The sequence below is a fragment of the Gorilla gorilla genome, chromosome 5 (assembly GCF_029281585.2).
Source record: "Gorilla gorilla gorilla isolate KB3781 chromosome 5, NHGRI_mGorGor1-v2.1_pri, whole genome shotgun sequence".
Lineage (NCBI taxonomy): Eukaryota > Metazoa > Chordata > Mammalia > Primates > Hominidae > Gorilla > Gorilla gorilla.
This window is the reverse complement of record NC_073229.2, coordinates 154021276-154038986: the sequence shown is the minus strand read 5'-3', so window position 1 is coordinate 154038986 and position 17711 is coordinate 154021276. Positions and strand designations below refer to the sequence as shown.

At 38.1% G+C, this 17711-nt stretch overlaps 1 protein-coding gene across 1 annotated transcript in view; it reads left to right on the top strand.

The window, feature by feature from the left end:
- TMEM244 (transmembrane protein 244) overlaps positions 1-17376 on the top strand; it is a 30487-nt gene extending 13111 nt beyond the window's left edge. The window contains exons 2-5 of the mRNA XM_019030115.3: positions 2454-2539; positions 4703-4776; positions 15035-15160; positions 17234-17376. Of these exons, the coding sequence (XP_018885660.2) occupies positions 2454-2539; positions 4703-4776; positions 15035-15160; positions 17234-17301 (354 nt within the window). The 3' untranslated portion in view covers positions 17302-17376. The remainder of the gene's footprint in view (positions 1-2453; positions 2540-4702; positions 4777-15034; positions 15161-17233) is intronic.
- Positions 17377-17711: the final 335 nt, after the last annotated feature.

The window sequence follows — 17711 nt, the reverse complement described above, 5'->3', positions numbered from 1 at the left end:
ATGGAACCACAAGCTATGCAGGTCTTAGGGAGAGAATGAGGAGCATGGACAGGAGGGGACCAAGGGTTGAGGAAAGAGAGACTGAAGGTCATAAGGGAGGAGAGATTAAGAGACAAGGAATGTGAAGGCCAGGTGCAGAGTGGCTCATGCCTGTAATCCCAGCACTTTCTGAGGCTGACGCAGGCGGATCACCTGAGGTTGGGAGTTTGAGACCAGCCTGACCAACATGGATAAACCCCGACTCTACTAAAAATACAAAATTAGCTGGGCTTGGTGGTGCATGCCTGTAATCCCAGCTACTAGGGAGGCTGAGGAAGGAGAATCGCTTGAACCCGGGAGACCGAGTTTGCAGTGAGCCGAGATCATGCCATTGCACTCCAGCCTGGGCCACAAGAGTGAAACTCTGTCTCAAAAAAAAAAGAAAAGAAAAGAAAAAAGAAACAAGGAATGTGAGATCCTGAGAGTGAACTGGGCATGAGAATCAGGGCAGAGAGAGATGAGACTTGGTGAGCAGGGCTGGGGGTGGACATAGGCAAGGAGTAGGGGGTGTTGAGGATGGTGTGGGAGCAAGGGATGGGGGAAGATCCTGAAGGTCCCAGAACCTTGGAGTCCTGTTTTCTCATGGCCCTCTTAGGCCTCACATCCCACCCATTTAAAAATAGCTGGAAGAAGCAGGTTCTTGGTAGATCTGTAAATGTGGTCCATTCAGCCAATTGATTGTGGTATACTCTCTGCTAACTACCTTCTCCTCTTGCCTCTAGCTGTGGACTCCTTCTGTACCTAGGCAAGTGAAAATATGTGGTCAGTTTGGTGAATTGGTCATTCAAGTAAAATTAATAATAATCCTAAGGTGTTGGAGTGTGGGCTAAGCAAACATGGCTTTAAGATTCTAAAATACAAGAATAAACTGAGTAAACTGAGCACTTCTCATGTGAAATGCTGGGACCTTTATTATAGTCATAAGGATATCTTTGAAAAGGTTAACAGTGAAGTTTGGCACATTTTTTATTTTTATTGGCTTTTTAAGTGTTTCTTCATGTGAATTGCCTATTTATATACTTTGTCCATTTTTCTATTGGTTTGTCTTTTTCTAACATTTGTGTGAGTTTATATATTACAGATATCAATCCTTTTCCTGTGATATATATTACAAATATTTTCTCCCAACCTATTCCTTGGCATTTAAGCCTTTAATCCCCTTGAAATTTATTGTGGTGTCTGGTACAAGACTGGAATCTAATGGGATTTTTTTGTTTAGAAGTTAGACTATTTTCACAGCACCATTTGTCAAATAATCTTTCTGATTCTCATTAATCTGCAGTGCTTCTTTCTTAGGTCTCAGCTGCGGAAGAGTCCATTTCAGGGCCATCTATTGTATTTTACCAAATTGCTCTGTAAATTCTTGCATAGAGGTTTAATTATTGCATTATTATGTGGGTTTTTTGTTAATATTATTAGGAATTTACCTGTTCTCATCTTTCTATAGGTTAGTGCAAAAGTAACTGTGGTTCTTGACATTATTATTATAATTGGCAAGATTATATTATTATCACAGCTGAGGTTTAGAATCATTTTGTCAAGTTAAAAGACAAATACTGGCATTTAGGAAGTTTGTTCCAGTGAATGGAGGGTAAGAGATATGGATTTGTATATTGCATTAATTCTTGGTGCAAATGTGTAAGATGGTAACCTCTTCAGGCAGCAACACTTTTTTAATATGTAGTGTTTTATAAATTTGTCAGGAAAAGTAAGTGTATCTCTATATAAAATTTGTCAACAAATATATTGTCTCACAAATTATAATTTAATTAAAAAGATAGTTCCAAATGTCTTACACAGATTTACTATTTGTAGGTTTTCTGGGTATGTAGTACAATCCTCATGTTTGGATTATACAAGGAAAATTTTATAGTAAGTGAATGTATTAAAAAATTAAAATGTTATTTGAAGTTTAATATTAACAGAAATAAGAAAAGTTTAATGGTTGAAAATACATACTAACATAGAGGCTATATATTATTCATCTTATTTTGGATTGAAATGAAAGCAATCATCTAGAAATATCTAGAGGCTATTAATGCTCAAATTAAAAGAAACTAATTTATTTCAATACATGGTAGGAAGAATAAACCAAATCCAAAGACACATGACTCTTAAGAAAATTATACCGCTAAAGAAGCTCCAAGATGGGCACTTTGAAGTCATTCCCATTCCATGGGTCCTTAAGCAATACAAGGCTAGCCAACACTATCTACTAATCACTCATCATCTTTTGTCAAACTAGTTACCAAAGACCATGTGAAAAATCCCAGGCTCAGGCGGAGCTTGCAGTGAGCCGAGATCGCGCCACTGCACTCCAGCCTGGGCGACAGAGCGAGACTCCGTCTCAAAAAAAAAAAAAAAGAAAAAGAAAAATCCCAGGCTCTTGGACCTCATGCCTGTTTTCTCCACAGGTTGTTTTGCAGAAGTTTCTTCTATGTGTCATTCTTTTCTACACTGTGTACTATGTGTCCCTGAGCATGGGCTGCGTGATGTTTGAGTAAGTAGCACATTGTCTTCAAACAGAATTAAAAAGCTAACATTGAATAGGAAAGATGTTTATATTTAACATTTCATACGTCTTTATGGATTAGAGGATGTGGATTTTTTTAAAGACATAGTTTCTTACTTTTATTTGTTTTTTATTTTTGGTAGAGACAAGGTCTCGCTATGTTGCCTAGGCTGGTCTTGAATCCCTGGCCTTGAATGATCCTCCTGCCTTGGTCTCCCAAAATGCTAGGATTGCAGGCATGAGCCACTGAATCCAGCCTACTTTCGTTATTTAAGTAAAAATAGGCAAATGTTCTATCTGAAAATGATAAAAGTAACAATCATGAAATGAAATGGATAGAATCATTTAGGACTGTTTCTCTTACCTCTTCGGAGGATGCTCATGGAAAGAAAGTGAACCGATTACTCCCTGGTCTGGTATTGAATCAGAGAAGGTTTGAACAAGAAAGGAGCTTAAAGATCATCCACATCCAATTTAAATAATTTCTGTTATATTGGAAATAGCTTTTGGGAGGCAAGAGACCTACAATCTGACCCAAGTTCTTACTAACTTGCTGAATCATCTTGACCAAATGACAGCGTATCTCCTATTTCAATGCCTTCATTTGTCAAATGGAATCATCCAAAAAAGAGTTATTATGAGGACAAAATGGGATAATACGTGTATTTTAATGGTATCATTTTTATGTAAGTGTAAAACATTGTTTTTCAGGTAATTTTTTGTCTTGCTATGGTTGAATTTTGTCTCTACAGATTTTGGCTGCCAATATATTGGTTGCCTTGGGATACATTATGTATATTTACAAATGATTTCTTAGAAATTGAGTGCTTACACAATTTAATTTTATTGTGCAAGCAAGGAATTCTATTTCAATATGCGAATTAATACCAATATGCAACTATCAAAAAATAATGATACCAATGTTTGCAATGGAAAGAATGTTATTCAGCATGCTTGCAGGCAAGCCCACGGAGGAAGTATCTGGCACTCACATGCAGCCTCAGCCTCCTCCCTGGGACTGGAGATGGTGAGGCTATGCCTGGGGCAAGGAGAAGGCAAGACTCTCTAGGATTCTCTGAGCACGGGATTTTAAGGGTTTGTAGTTAACATGAGTCAGAGGTGAGGAATTTGAAGTAATTAGACCTTAAAGCTTCAGGAGGCAGCTAACTGGTTGGCCAGCTGCACACGACTACAAACTTGGGTATAGTATAAAGTCCAGCTGTATGCTTTAATAGACTCAGATTTTAGAACAGGAAGGGAACTCAGAGATTAATCTCTTCAATTTATAGGTAGGAAATTCGAGCCCAGAGAGGTTAGGTGACTTGCCCAAGTGCACGGCTATAGCACCACCAGGATTAGAACCTGTATCTTGTTGTTTTTCAAGCCTGCGCTGTCTCCATGGTATTACGTTTTCCTTCCATGTTTGATGGCAGGAACTATCAAGATTCTAGCTGAGACGTCAAATAAAATTAAGTCCACTTGGTGGACAAAGTGGAACTTAATTGGACAAAGACGACAAGGTAGACAAAATGTTATTTGGCTGTCATCCAAGTCAGCCAGTTTTTAAAAATTCTTTTTAGCTCACTTCATTTTTTTCTGCTTAGCAGGTTTTTTTTATACAAATGGTATCATATAATAGGTGTCATTTTATAACTTTTTTCAACATTACATTTCAAAAATATATCCATGATGAGATGTATTTAGCATTTAATTAATTTATTCTAACTGCTACAGTAGCTCACTTAATGTTAAAAAATATGTTATAGCACCGTTTAGGTGAACCTATTTTACATCTGAAGAACTACTGGTTTGGTCATGAAGTGAGTTTACATTTCGTAACTAGACATTCCCTTGTCCCTTGTTACCTTTATACCCTCTCACCTAATGACTGATCTGAAATTTTGCTGTAACTGTTACCACAGCTTGTAATTCTAGCAAGAAGAGTGAGATGTTTGAGTCAGAAAAAGATTCTATGGAGATTATTATCTTCATTGCTGATTCCTTCACATTCCAGCCAGTTTTGAAATGTGCCACGATGTGGGTAAATCGCATGGCTTATCCTTATATGAAAATAGTAATGTGTGTCACTTTGATGTGCAGTTATGAACTGCCTCATTCAGAGTAAACTGTTTTCATTTATAACATCTTTAGGGTGCATGAGTTGAATGTCCTGGCACCATTTGATTTCAAAACAAATCCCTCATGGCTCAACATAAACTATAAAGGTAATTGTTTTAATTTTAAATTCTTATCAATTAGTGAACTAAATGCCACTAAAAATAAATTTTTTAATAAAAAAATTTTAAATATCAGGCCGGTCTCACAGTCATCTATGTATTTTATCTGATTTCAAAAATTAATTAGGAAAAGTGCCATCAAAAATTTTAAAGTTGTTATTCCATGGAGGTGGAGTAATATGGAATAAGTGGAGAAAAAGAATGAGAATTCCTATATAAATTTTCATTTCATTGTATTGGGGGTAAATTTTTGTTGATTATTTTTAAAGAAAAGGAAGAATAATGACTTAATGTGCTGATGTAGAAAAATATTTGTGAGATATAAAATAGAAAATTAAATACAGCAAAAGAGTTCATATAATACAATTTCATTTTTGTAGCATAAAGTAAAATGCATGGTGTCAGTGATAAGAAGTCTGGAGAATTATGCAACAAACTGTTATCTCCCATCTGGGATGACAGAGAACTTTCGTTCTCTACTTTGTACATTTCTGCTTGGTTTTATTTTTCTTCCCAAAATAGTATAGAACTTGCTGCAGAAGAAAAACAATAAGAAAGAATACACTAAGGCAAAATTTCTCTCTTTTAAATTCGGCATTTTTGTTGAATAGTTATTAATTAATATCTAGTATGTTTGTAAACCTTCACACCTATGTACCTTGAATATATGTAAAACATTCTTGTTTGGAGGTGCTTCATGGTGAGTTTGCCCCATCTTCAGAAAAGTAAAATTTGAATGTTTTCTATCATAAAACATTTTAATTAATGAAAGCTTAGAAAATATCTACAAGCAGAAAGGAGAAAAATAAAATAAATCGCATACTTACATTCTGTATACAGTAATTACTCTTAATATTTTGTTGTTTTTCCCTATTCTTGTTTTTTAATGTACTGTCAATTCCTTAAACAATACAATTCATTAGAAAACCACTGGAGAATATTTTTGGGGTACAAATATGCAAATATAGAAAAATTGCTGGAGGCCAATGAAACGGGATTTCTACTATAATTTGTATAGGAAACTTGGTCAGTTAGAGTTACTGAATTCAAATAAAAAGCTTTAGTACAGCCTTGTTTGGTGCCATTATTGATTCAGTTTTGGATAGCAAAGCGTATGTGAGAACAAGATACTTCGATTCTGAGATACAAGAGGTCTAAGACTTTATCTTAACTTTCTTTCAGGCACTTCCCTAGTTTTTGCCAACACTATCCACAAATGATTAAAAAGAAAATAGTCCCAGTAAAGAGTCAAGTATGGGCCATGTGTGTGTTTTGGGTAGAGGGAGAGATTGAACACTCAACTGTCATTATTTAATTCTAGTCTTTGGGTCAGTCAATAAAGAAAAGGCAATATCACAGGCTTATGGGAGAAGGCTGTGTTTTTTCATAGCAGAGATTAGTGATGAACTTTTACATAGCAGGGATTAGCGAAGATCTCCAAAATGGCTGGCAGAGTTTACAGTCATCCTTTCCTCTCATGAAACACAAACATTTGTACAAAGATATCAATAAAACCTTAGCGTATTAGATGTTTAATTTTGGGTTTGGGGAGATAAATGTCATAACTCTTCAAAGTTGTTGCTGTGAGAATCTATACCTGTCTAATCTCAGAGATATTAATAAAATATAAGAGTAATCTCAGAGACTTTGGCATGTATTTATTATGGTCAGGTTTTGTGTAGGTTTCAATAATTTTGTCACCCAGGAGATCAGTTTTAGCAAGGACACTGGAAAGTGTGAGTCCAGTTAAAACACTCCAATTACTAATATCTTTCCTTTGCATCACAGAGAATAGTTTGCAAATTCCTTTCATTTTACATTAAAATCCTCCCAACAATTTTTTTGAGATAAATAATACTCCATATTCCAATTTATGGAGAAGAAAACAGACTGACCTGAAAGTTAAAATCTTGCTCAACACCTTATAACTCTTTTTTATTATTATTATATTTTAAGTTCTAGGGTACATGGGCACAATGTGCAGGTTTGTTAAATAGGTATACCTGTGCTGTGTTGGTTTGCTGCACCCATCAACTCGTCATTTACATTAGATATTTCTCCTAATGCTATCCACCCCCAGCCCCCTACCCCCCAACCGGACCCAGTGTGTGATGTTCCTCGCCCTGTGTCCAAGTGTTCTTTGTTTAACTCCCACCTATGAGTGAGAACATGTGGTGTTTGGTTTTCTGTTCCTGTGATAGTTTGCTTAAAATAATGGTTTCCAGCTTCATCCATGTCCCTACAAAGGACATGAACTCGTCCTTTTTTATGGATGCGTAGAGTTCCATGGTGTATATGTGCCACATTTTCTTAATCCAGTCTATTATTGATGGACATTTGGGTTGGTTCCAAGTCTTTGCTATGTGAATAGTGCCACAATAAACATATGTGTGCATGTGTCTATATCATAGAAAGATTTATAATTCTTTGGGTATATGCCCAGTAATGGGATTGGTGGGTCAAATGGTATTTCTAGTTCTAGATCCTTGAGGGATCGCCACACAGTCTTCCGCAATCATTGAACTAGTTTACACTCCCACCAACAGTGTAAAAGTGTTCCTATTGCTCCACATCCTCTCCAGCATCTGTTGTTTCCTGACTTTTTAATGATCGCCATTCTAACTGGCATGAGATGGTATCTCATGGTGGTTTTGATTTGCATTTCTCTGATGACCAGTGATGATGAGCATTTGTTCATATGTCTGTTGGCAGCATAAATATCTTCTTTTGAGAAGTGTCTGTTCATATACTTTGCCCATTTTTTGATGGGGTTGTTTTTTTCTTGTAAATTTGTTTAAGTTCTTTGTAGATTCTGGATATTAGCCTTGTCAGATGGACAGATGGCAAAAATTTTCTCCCATTCTGTAGGTTGCCTGTTCACTCTGATGATAGTTTCTTTTGCTGTGCAGAAGCTCTTTAGTTTAATTAGATCCCATTTGTCTCTTTCAGCTCTTGTTGCCATTGCTTTTGGGGTTTTAGTCATGAAGTCTTTGCCCATGACTATCTCCTAAATGATATTGCCTAGGTTTTCTTCTAGGGTTTTTATGGTGTTAGGTCTTACATTTAAGTCTTTATCCATCTTGAGTTAATTTTTGTTTATGGTGTAGGGAAGGCAACCAGTTTCAGTTTTCTGCATATGGCTAGCCAGTTTTCCCAGCACCATTTATTAAATAGGGAATCCTTTCCCCATTTCTTGTTTTTGTCAGGTTTGTCAAGGATCACATGGTTGTTGATGTGTGGTGTTATTCTTGAGGCCTCTGTTCTGTTCCATTGGTCTATATATCTGTTTTGGTATCAGTACCATGCTGTTTTGGTTACTGTAGCTGTGTAGCATAGTTTGAAGTCAGGTAGCGTGATGCCTCCAGCTTTGTTCTTTTTGCTTAGGATTGTCTTGGCTATGTGGGCTCTTTTTTGGTTCCATATGAACTTTAGTTTTTTCCAATTCTGTGAAGAAAGTCATTGGTAGCTTGATGGGGATGGAATTGAATGTATAAATTACTTTGGGCAGTATGGCCATTTTCACAATACTGATTCTTCCTATTCATGAGCATGGAATGTTCTTCCATTTGTTTGTGTCCGCTTTTATTTCGTTGAGCAGTGGTTTGTAGTTCCCCTTGAAGAGGTCCTTCACATTCCTTGTAAGTTGGATTCCTAGGTATTTTATTATCTTTGTAGCAATTGTGAATGGGAGTTCACTCATGTTTTGGCTCTCTGTTTGTCTATTATTTGTGTATAGGAATGCTTGTGATTTTTCCATGTTGATTTTGTATCCTGAGATTTTGCTGAAGTTGCTTATCAGCTTAAGGAGACTTTGGGCTGAGACAATGGGGTTTTCTAAATATACAATCATGTCATCTGCAAACAGAGATAATTTGACTTCCTCTTTTCCTAATTGAATACGCTTTATTTCTTTCTCTTGCCTGATTGCCCTGGCCAGAACTTCCAACATTATGTTGAATAGGAGTGCTGAGAGAGGGCATCCTTTTCTCGTGCCAGTTTTCAAATGGAATGCTTCCAGTTTTTGCCCATTCAGTATGACATTGGCTGTGGGTTTGTCATAAATAGCTCTTTTTATTTTGAGATACGTTCCATCAATACCTAGTTTATTGAGAGTTTTTAGCATGAAGGGCTATTGAATTTTGTTGAAGGCCTTTTCTGCATCTATTGAGATAATCATGTGGTTTTTGTCATTGGTTCTGTTTACATGATGGATTATGTTTATTGATTTGAATATGTTGAACCAGCCTTGCATCCCAGGGATGAAGCCAACTTGTTCATGGTGGATAAACTTTTTTATGTGCTGCTGGATTCGGTTTGACAGTATTTTACTGAGGATTTTTGCGTTGATGTTCATCAGAAATATTGGCTTGAAGTTCTCCTGTTCTGTTGTGTCTCTACCAGGCTTTGGTATCAGGATGATGCTAGCTTCATGAAATGAGTTAGGGAGGATTCTCTCTTTTCTATTGATTGGAATACTTTCAGAAGGAATGGTACCAGCTCCTCTTTGTACCTCTGGTAGAATTCGGCTGTGAATCCATCTGGTCCTGGACTTTTTTTGGTTGATAGGCCATTAATTATTTCCTCAACTTCAGAACCTGTTATTGGTCTAGTCAGAGATTCAACTTCTTCCTGATTTAGTCTTGGGAGGGTGTATGTGTCCAGGAATTTATCCATTTCTTCTAGATTTTCTAGTTTATTTGCATAGAGGTGTTTATAATATTCTCTAATGGTAGTTTGTATTTCTGTGCGATTGGTGGTGATATCCCCCTTATCACTTTTTATTGCATCTATTTGATTCTTCTCTCTTTTCTTCTTTATTAGTCTTGCTAGTGGTCTATTTTGTTGATCTTCTCAAAAAACCAGCTCCTGGATTCATTGATTTTTTTGAAAGGTTTTTGTGTCTCTATCTCCTTCAGTTCTGCTCTGATCTTGGTTATTTCTTGCCTTCTGCTAGCTTTTGAATTTTTTTGCTCTTGCTTCTCTATTTTTAATTGTGATGTTAGGGTGTCAATTTTAGCTCTTTCCTGCTTTCTCTTGTGGGCATTTAGTGCTATTAATTTCCCTCTACATACTGCTTTAAATGTGTCCCAGAGATTCTGATACACTGTGTCTTTGTTCTCGTTGGTTTCAAAGAACATCTTTATTTCTGCCTTCGTTTCGTTATGTACCCAGTAGTCATTCAGGAGCAGGTTGTTCAGTTTCCATGTAGTTGTGAGGTTTTGAGTGAGTTTCTTAATCCTGAGTTCTAATTTGATTGCACTGTGATCTGAGAGATCAGTCTGAGAGAAAGTTTGTTGTGATTTCTGTTCTTTTACATTTGCTGAGGAGTGTTTTACTACCAATTATGTGGTGAATTTTAGAATAAGTGCGATGTGGTGCTGAGAAGAATGTATATTCCATTGATTTGGGGTGTAGAATTCTGTAGATGTCTATTAGGTCTGCCTGGTGCAGAGCTGAGTTCAAATCCTGGATATCCTTATTAACCTTCTGTCTTGTTGATCTGTCTAATATTGACAGTGGGGTGTTAAAGTCTCCCATTATTATTGTGTGGGAGTCTAAGTCTCTTTGTAGGTCCCTAAGGACTTGCTTTATTAATCTGAATGCTCCTATATTGGGTGCATATATATTTAGGATGGTTAGCTCTTCTTGTTGAATTGATCCCTTTAGCATTATGCAGTGGCCTTCTTTGTCTCTTTTGATCTTTGTTGGTTTAAAGTCTGTTGTATCAGAGACTAAGATTGTAACCCACTTTTTTTGCTTTCCATTTGCTTGGTAGATCTTCCTCCATCCCTTTATTTTGAGCCTATGTGCATCTTTGCACATGAGATGGGTCTCTTGAATACAGCACACTGACGGGTCTTGACTCTTTATCCAATTTGCCAGTCTGTATATTTTAATTGGGGTATTTAGCCCATTTACGTTTAAGGTTAATACTGTTATGTTTGAATTTAATCCTGTCATTATTATGTTAGCTGGTTATTTTGCCTGTTAATTGATGCAGTTTCTTCATAGCGTCTAAAGTCTTTACCATTTGGCATGTTTTTGCAGTGGCTAGTAACTGTTGTTCCTTTCCATGTTTAGTGCTTCCTTCAGTAGCTCTTGTAAGGCAGGCCTGGTGGTGACAAAATCTCTCAGCATTTGCTTGTCTATAAAGGATTTTATTTCTTCTTCACTTATGAAGCTTAGTTTGACTGGATATGAAATTCTGGGTTGAAAATTCTTTTCTTTAAGAATGTTGAATATTGGCCCCCACTCTTTTCTGTTTTGTAGGGTTTCTGCCAAGAGATCCACTGTTAGTCTGATAGGCTTCCCTTTGTGGGTAACCCAACTTTCTCTCTGGCTGCCCTTAACATTTTTTCCCTCATTTCAACCTTGGCGAATCTGACAATTATATGTCTTCGAATTGCTCTTCTCGAAGAGTATCTTTGTGGTGTCTCTCTATTTTCTGAATTTGAATGTTGGCCTGCCTTGCTAGGTTAGGGAAGTTCTCCTGGATGATATCCTGAAGAGTGTTTTCTAACTTGGTTCCATTCTCCTATCACTTTCAGGTACACCCACCAAATGTATATTTGGTCTTTTCACACAGTCCTATATTTCTTGGAGGCTTTGTTCATTTCTTTTCACTCTTTTTTCTCTAATCTTGTCTTCTTGCTTTATTTCATTAATTTGATCTTCAGTCACTGATATCCTTTCTTCCACTTGATGGAATTACCTATTGAAGCTTATGCATGCATCACAAAGTTCTCATTCCATGGTTTTCAGCTCCATCAGGTCAGTTAACATCATCTCCACACTGTTTATTCTAGTTAGCCATTCATCTAATCTTTTTTCAAGGTTTTTAGCTTCCTTGCAATGGGTTAGAAGATGCTCCTTTAGCTCAGAGAAGTTTGTTATTACCAAGTAGGTTTCTGAAGCCTACTTCTGTCAACTCGTCAAACTCATTCTCCATCCAGTTTTGTTCCCTCGCTGGCGAGGTGCTGTGATCCTTTGGAGGAGAAGAGGTACTCTGTTTTTTAAAATTTTCAGTTTTTCTTCTCTGGTTTCTCCCCATCTTTGTGGTTTTATCTACCTTTGGTCTTTGATGTTGGTGACCTACAGATGGGGTTTTGATGTGGATGTCCTTTTTGTTGATCTTGATGCTATTTTTTCGTTTGTTAGTTTTCCTTCTAACAGTCAGACCCCTCAGCTGCAGATATGTTGGGGTTTGCTGGAGGTCCACTCCAGATCCTGTTTGCCTAGGTATCACCAGTGGAGGCTGCAGAACAGCAAATATTGCTGCCTGATCCTTCCTCTGGAAGCTTCGTCCCAGAGGGGCACCTGCCTGTTTGAGGTGTCTATCGGCCCCTACTGGGAGGTGTTTCCCAGTCAGGCTACACGGGGGTCAGGGACTCATTTGAGGAGGCAGTCTGTCTGTTCTCAGAGCTCGAATGCCGTGCTGAGAGAACAACTGCTCTCTTCAGAGCTGTCAGACAGGGACGTTTAAGTCTGCAGAAGCTGACTGCTGCCTTTTGTTCTACTATGCCCTACCCCCAGAGGTAGAATCTATAGAGGCAGTAGGCCTTGCTGAGCTGTGGTGTGCTCCACCCAGTTCGTGCTTCCAGGCCTCTTTGTTTACACTGTGAGCTACTCAAGCCTCAGCAATGGCAGACGCCCCTCTCCACATCAAGATGCAGCGTCGCAGGTCTATCTCAAACTGCTGCACTAGCAGTGAGCAAGGCTCCGTGGGTGTGGGACCTGCCGAGCCAGGCATGGGAGGGTATCTCCTGGTCTGACGGTTGCTAAGACTGTGGGAATAGTGCAGTATTTTGTCAGGAGTGCACTGTTTCTCCAGATACAGTCTGTCATGGCTTCCCTTAGCTAGGAAAGGGAAATCGCCCAACCCCTTGTGCTTCCCGGGTGAGGCAACACCCTGCCCTGCTTCAGCTCGCCCTCCATGGGCTGCACCCACTGTCCAACCAGTCCCAACGAGATGAACCAGGTACCTTAATTGGAAATGCAGAAATCACCCATCTTCTGCGTCGATCTCACTGGGAGCTGCAGACCAGAGCTGTTCCTATTCAGCCATCTTGGAAGTGACTCCATAACTTTTTTTTTTTTTTAAGAGACAGAGATTCACTCTGTCACCCAGTCTCGAGTGCAGTGCAGTGGCATGATCATAGCTCATTGTAACTTCAAACTCCTGCACTCAAGAGATCCTCCCATCTCCACCTCCTGAGTAGCTAGGACTACGGAGCACACTATTATGCCAGGCTAAGTGTTTTTCAATTTCTTTTAGAGACAGAGTCTTGCTATATTGCCCAGGGTGGCCTTGAACTCCTAGCTTCAAGTGATGCTCCCACCTCGGCCTCCCAAAGTGCTGGAATTACAGATGTGAACCACAGTGCCCAGACAAGGTCTTATGACTCTTATGCTGTAAAAGCGAGACTAGAATGCTGTTATCTTGACTTCAAATTTTGTATTACTTCCTTTAAGTCATGCTTTCTTTCCTATCATGAACAAAGCATAAGTATTCTCTATTAATATACACGAATGCAGCTTGTACAAGACTAAAATCACTATCTTCAAGCAGCTGCAAGTTAACCTATAAAATCTCTAAATGCTAACAAAAGAGTCATCTCTGTTTCCCTACAATAATGTCGTGATTCTCTAAACCAGTAGGGGAGGGAGGAATGAAATGTGATGGAAAGAGATGGTGTCAATATGACACAACAGGACAGTTCTTTCCTGGATATTAGGTGGCAGGGCATGCTGAACTGATCTCCACTGATCAAAGGAATTCCTGTGCAATAGAAAAGGAGTTAGTATGAATTCTGTATTTAACTTTTGAAACCTGTTAAGTTAAATTAAATAGAATTGAAGAGGAATATGTGTGAGGCCTTTAAAAAGATTGCACCTGGGGCGTGCTTCCTTGGTGCCTCGCTTACCGACTGCAATCACTGGCTTGCTGGATAATAAATTACTTCTGCACAGTAGGACATAAGGTGATTATTTTATTTTTTGCTTTGAAAAATATAGAGTTTGTCTGCTTAGATTTATTTATTCCTGAATTATATGAACATATCACTTATTTTCTGTGTTTTAAGAGGAAAGAAAGGTAATTTTTATGGAAAGTGGTATCATTTACAAAGGGACCTTGGTGGTATATCACATATATTTGTCACTTTAAAGTCTGATGGATCTCTCTTTTGAAAACATGCTAGTCTTAAAGATCCATATCAAAGACAAGAGGCAAAAGATTGACCCATCACATGTTCAGGGCTCTTAGAGATTTGTGGTTCTCACCTGTAAATATCTAGCTCTTTATACGTGTTCAGGTAAACTACTCTGTCACTACCAGTGGATTTAGAAGGGTGTCTCCATCCATACCTGTCATTTATGAGACTTTCTTTCATCCATGGTTATCAGTTATGTTTCCCAAGTGACGATCTGAACGAACCATTTTATTACAAAAACACAAAGGAACTCATTTCCAAGTTAGGCAGTGCTTGGTATCAGACAAACATTGTAGTTCAATAAACTCTTACATTTGGTTTAATTTTTTTTCATTTCTTAAAACTCAGAACTGGATTTTTTCATTAGTTTTTAATATATCTTAAAATGAGATTTGCAATCCAATTATAGATTTGCACATATTGGTTATATTGTAACACTTCTTTATTGTATTTCACTTCTAAAATGTTAAACACAAAGAATGTGAAACAGAAATGATATATTGTGGTTTTCTATAAATCTTAAAACTGTTAAAAGATAAAATATGTTAATTGTTTTATCCAAATTTGAGGATTGTTAGGAAACGGAACATTTAAAAAATTCTTACCAAAATTTCTTCTCAAAGTAAGCTTTCCTTTTCTTTTTTTTTTTTTTTTTTTTTGAGATGGAGTCTGGCTCTGTCGCCCAGGCTGGAGTGCAGTGGCGCAATCTCAGCTCACTGCAAGCTCCGCCTCCCGGGTTCACGCCATTCCCCTGCCTCAGCCTCCCGAGTAGCTGGGACTACAGGCGCCCGCCACCACGCCCGGCTAATTTTTTGTATTTTTAGTAGAGACGGGGTTTCACCATGTTAGCCAGGATGGTCTCGATCTCCTGACCTCGTGATCCGCCCGCCTCGGCCTCCCAAAGTGCTGGGATTACAGGCGTGAGCCACCAGCGCCCGGCCTCAAAGTAAGCTTTCCTGGTCTTGTTACTAGTTGTATTTCAGAATGTTCATTGCTCTAGTCCTCAATAATTATATTCTTCCTTGTATTTGCAGTTCTTTTAGTTTCAACAGAGGTCACCTACTTTGTTTGTGGATTGCTTTTTGTTCCAGTTGTGGAAGAATGGGTTTGGGATTATGCTATTTCAGTCACTATTCTTCATGTTGCCATCACTTCAACTGGTAAGCAGAATAAAATAACAGAAACAAGGAAAATGTATTAAAACAGATGTTGGACATAAACCACTTCCTGAGTAGAACTTTGTTGTCTGCATATTCTTGTATGATAGCTAGATGATAAAAACTGAAGATGAAAGGTCTTCATCCCTCTTTCCAGCCAAATTTTTTTCTACCACTCTTCTCAGGGAGGTTTTTTTTAACTTTTTAAAAAGCGTTTTATTTTGAAATAATTTTAGAGTTACAGAAAAGTTACAAAAATATAACTGAGAGTTCCCATGTACCCTTCACTCAGCTTCCCCTAATGTTAGCATTTCATATAACCATAGCACAATTGTCAAAACTAATAAATTAACATTGGTATAATACTATTATTAGCTAAACTTTATTTGTATTACCCTGGTTTTCCCTGCATCATTTTTCTTTTTCAACATCCAATCTGATTCAGAACTAAACTGAAATAGAGATGCTTCCCTTTCACATTCAACTTATCACCAACTGGGCAAGGTTTGCCCTGTAAGACATATTTTTCCTCCAAAATCCTTCCCTGAGGGCAGAAACTGTCAAAGACTCGGGGGATGCACAGACACCTATCCAACAATAGTTATTTTAAAATAAATACCAGTTCTTCGATTAAGTGGTTTTTATTTCTACCTGTGATTTTTGGAGCCAGAAGAAAACAGATACAAATTCCAGTCCTACCTTTTACTAGGTGGGTAGCTGTGGACAAGTCACATCTCTTACATCAGTTTCCTTCTCTACAAAATGGGGGAAACCTGATGAGGTTTCAATTAGATAATGAGAAATTGTCTGACATGTGTCTAGCAGATAATAATTACTCAGTAAATGAATATTTCATCCATTTGTTCACCTATCCACTCAAAATTTACTCATCCACTGTATTTTCTCCCTTACTATACCGCCTTATTTTTTTTAAAGCATATCAGTCAAAATATGAGTGATAACCAACCACAGGTTATAATTCAAAGTTTATTATTATTTATGACCAATTTAAATCACTGTCATATTTTCAGTGCCCTGATCTATTGATAGTATAATCTGCCTCCGCCAGGTGGAGTGGCTCATGCCTGTAATCCCAGCACTTTGGGAGGCTGAGGTGGGCAGATCACCTGAGGTCAGGAGTTGAAGACCAGCCTGGCCAACACGGTGAAACCCCATCTCTACTAAAAATACAAAAATTAGCCAGGCATGGTGGTGGACACCTGTAATCCCAGCTACCTGGGAGGCTGAGGCAGGGAGAATCGCTTGAACCCAGGAGGCGGAGGTTGCAGTAAGCCGAGATCACACCATTGCACTCCAACCTGGGCAACGGAGCGAGACTCTGTCTCAGAAAAAAAAAAAAAAAAAAGTACAATCTGCCTCCAACTGAAGAACACACAATTTCCAAATGAACTACAACTTCCTAGCTTCGCTGCTATTAGAGAATGCCCATATATTCATCACCTAGTATCAGTTTCCACAGACACAAACCCTCCCTCAGTAACTCAAACAATCACTGGACATCCCGCCCCCATCACTCTGCTTCTGAAGTGCTCTATTTTACTTTGGGGCTTAATTTTTTCTGCAAGACAGCCACTGATATTTGTAAAAGGGCTTGGAGTATAGCTGGTTCAATCCTCAGGGTTGAAATGAGCTATAGGTTCTGGACCTAGAAAAGTTATGAGTTAATGATCTAACATGTGGCACTTAGAAAATGTTAACAAGTGACTACTGGACAGAAGTGACTTCAGAGTGAAGTGGTTTGGAATTCCTGAGGGAACTAGGCATTGAGGATTCAGGACGGCCCGAGGATCATCACTTAAAATCAACTTTGGGAGCTGACCTGAGAACCTCACAATTCATAGCATTATTTCTAGGAGAAGAGTTGTAAAGGTTTGACTTAACAAATGACCTTTTAGACCAGGACTGAAGTACAACTTGGGGCTACCTGATTTCATGAACGTGGTGGATAAACCTTCTCTTGTTGGGTGGATATAATTTGACCGAACAGACGTATTTCTTCTTGAGCAAAATATAAAAATGCATGTTTTGAAATTAAACATTTTTTTTCTATTGCAGTTATGTTGGAATTCCCCTTGACATCACATTGGTGGGCTGCTTTAGGTATATCGAAATTGCTTGTTTAGATTCTCTAATGCACAGAAATAATGTTAAATAGAATAACTGTGGAAATATATTTTATTTTCTCATAGATTTTATAATTATTGTCTTTCTAAGATAATAATATCTAAGATAATTAAAAAACACACAGTTTTACTGAAGACGGACTCCACTGGTTGCCTCTTTTGGCCCAAATATACTCTCAGGCCAACCCCGACACCATCCATGGGAGAGAAGCTGCCATCTTAACATGTATTTAGAAACAAAAATACATCCGGTAAATACAAATATAAGAAGTATAGTGGCTGAGTGCGGTGGCTCATGCCTGTAATCCCAGCACTTTGGGAGGCCAAGGAGGGCAGATCACTTGATGTCAGGAGTTCGAGACCAGCCTGGTCAACATGGTGAAACTCCATGTCTACTAAAAATACAAAAA